Source organism: Myotis brandtii, unplaced genomic scaffold (genome assembly GCF_000412655.1).
Source record: "Myotis brandtii unplaced genomic scaffold, ASM41265v1 scaffold601, whole genome shotgun sequence".
NCBI lineage: Eukaryota > Metazoa > Chordata > Mammalia > Chiroptera > Vespertilionidae > Myotis > Myotis brandtii.
In genome coordinates, this window is record NW_005370276.1 from 2,077,480 (window position 1) to 2,079,126 (window position 1,647).

At 66.2% G+C, this 1,647-nt stretch overlaps 1 protein-coding gene across 1 annotated transcript in view; it reads right to left on the bottom strand.

Moving 5' to 3' along the window:
* Positions 1–1,378: 1,378 nt before the first annotated feature.
* The window catches only part of JOSD2 (Josephin domain containing 2), a 3,489-nt gene continuing 3,220 nt past the window's right edge, over positions 1,379–1,647 (bottom strand). Inside the window, exon 4 of the mRNA XM_014550451.1 lies at positions 1,379–1,641. Within this exon, the coding sequence (XP_014405937.1) occupies positions 1,542–1,641 (100 nt within the window). The 3' untranslated portion in view covers positions 1,379–1,541. The remainder of the gene's footprint in view (positions 1,642–1,647) is intronic.

Consider the following 1,647-nt stretch of genomic DNA (forward strand, 5'->3'; position numbering starts at 1 on the left):
GCTCTTCTCCTCCCTCTCCTGGCCAGCACCCACCCCATCTCTCCTCACCTCCTCAGATAACCACCGGGCAGACGGCTCCGCTCCGCCTTCCAGGTCTGGGTTGTTCCCAATTCTGGAAAGGCTCCCTCCCTCTCCCCCTGGCCCCCTGGACACCCTCAGCCTTCCACGCCGCCTCCCAGGTCCCCTCACCTTCCTGTGGCCCCAAAGTGTCCCATGGGACCCCTGTTAAAGTCCCCCCCCCTCCCGCCATGGGACAGGGGAGGTCTTCCTGCCCCTTTGCTTTCTCCTCCCCGACTGAGACCTGGGGTGGGCAAGCGCCTGGCTCGCAGGCCCCACCGAGAACTGGGCTCAGGAGGCACCGGGAAAGCTGACCTGAAGGGGAAGCTGCAGGGAGGGCCGGGCCCCTGGGGGGTGGGGGGGACAGGGAACAGGGTCCTGTCTGGTGAGGAGGAGACGCCTAGGGGAGCGGGTCCTTGCTGTTTAAAACTGCCGCCTCCTGGGCACGGCTTCCCCATTTGTCAGCTCCTCACCCTCCCCTCCTGCCCTGTCTCCCTCCTCACGGGCACATGCCTGCCCCAGGGCCTTTGCACTGGCCCCTCTCCCTGGGGAATGCTGGTCCTCCAGACCTGCCCGGCTCCCTCCCTCCAGTAGCGCTCATGGCTCCTCTGTGAGGCCACGCCCTCGCGGATACCAAGGACGCTGCATCCCTTTGCCAAGGCTGCTCTATCCAACCAACCTTGCTTACAGCCACGCAGCCTTCAACCCTGAGGCCCTCACAGTCCACAGGAGTCGGTGGGGCCAGTCCCGGGGGGGCAGTCCCAGTGCCTCGGGGCCTGGGAGGGCTGTTCCTTGCCTGTGGGGCCCTCACTCCCTGGCTCATGGCCCCTCGTCTATAAACTGCGTGTGAGTGTGCGCGCCTGGCCTGTGTTTCATCTCTGGGCCCCTCGTCTTTCTCCGACTCCTCTCCTGCCTCCCTCTCCGCTTCCCAGGACCTGTGTGCTTCTCAGAGACCGTGGGAGCCTCTCCGCCTCAAGGTCGGCTTCAAGGTCAGCGCCCAGCGACTGGATTCCTGCTGCAGCCTCCACTGCCCCGCCCTGTGGCCGCACCTGTTCCCAGTTCCTGGGGATTTGGGCAGGGCCTTCTGGGGCCATTACCGAACCAACGGAATAGAATCGAGAGTCAGGAATGGAGCCTTGCTTTCTCCCGGGCGCCGTCCCACAGGACTCTCTGGGGACACCCAGGTGTCGCCTCTGCCACCTGGGAACCTGGGCCCACAGGGCGGGAGGAGCAGGCCGGGGGCTGGGGCTCACAGGTCAGCTGGGAGCTGCGTTCACCCGGCCGCAGGGACCAGCCTCGCTGGTAAAGGGAGTAACTCGGAGAAAGGAACAAATCTGATTTATTGAGGCAACAACAGCAGCAGCAGCAGCAGCAGCAGCAGGAGGGGGGGGAGGGGCGGGGCCAAAAAAGCAGGTGGGGCTCCCCCGGGAGCTGGGCGGGACTCAGCAGGGACAGGCAGCGCGGCAGGGGCTCCCTCCTCGGGGTCAGTCGGTCAGCAGCCAGCTGCTCTTCTCCTCCACCTCCTTGGTCACCACCACCAGCACCTGGCACAGGCCCGGGGCCAGCACGGCCCCCAGGAAGGCCCTGGGC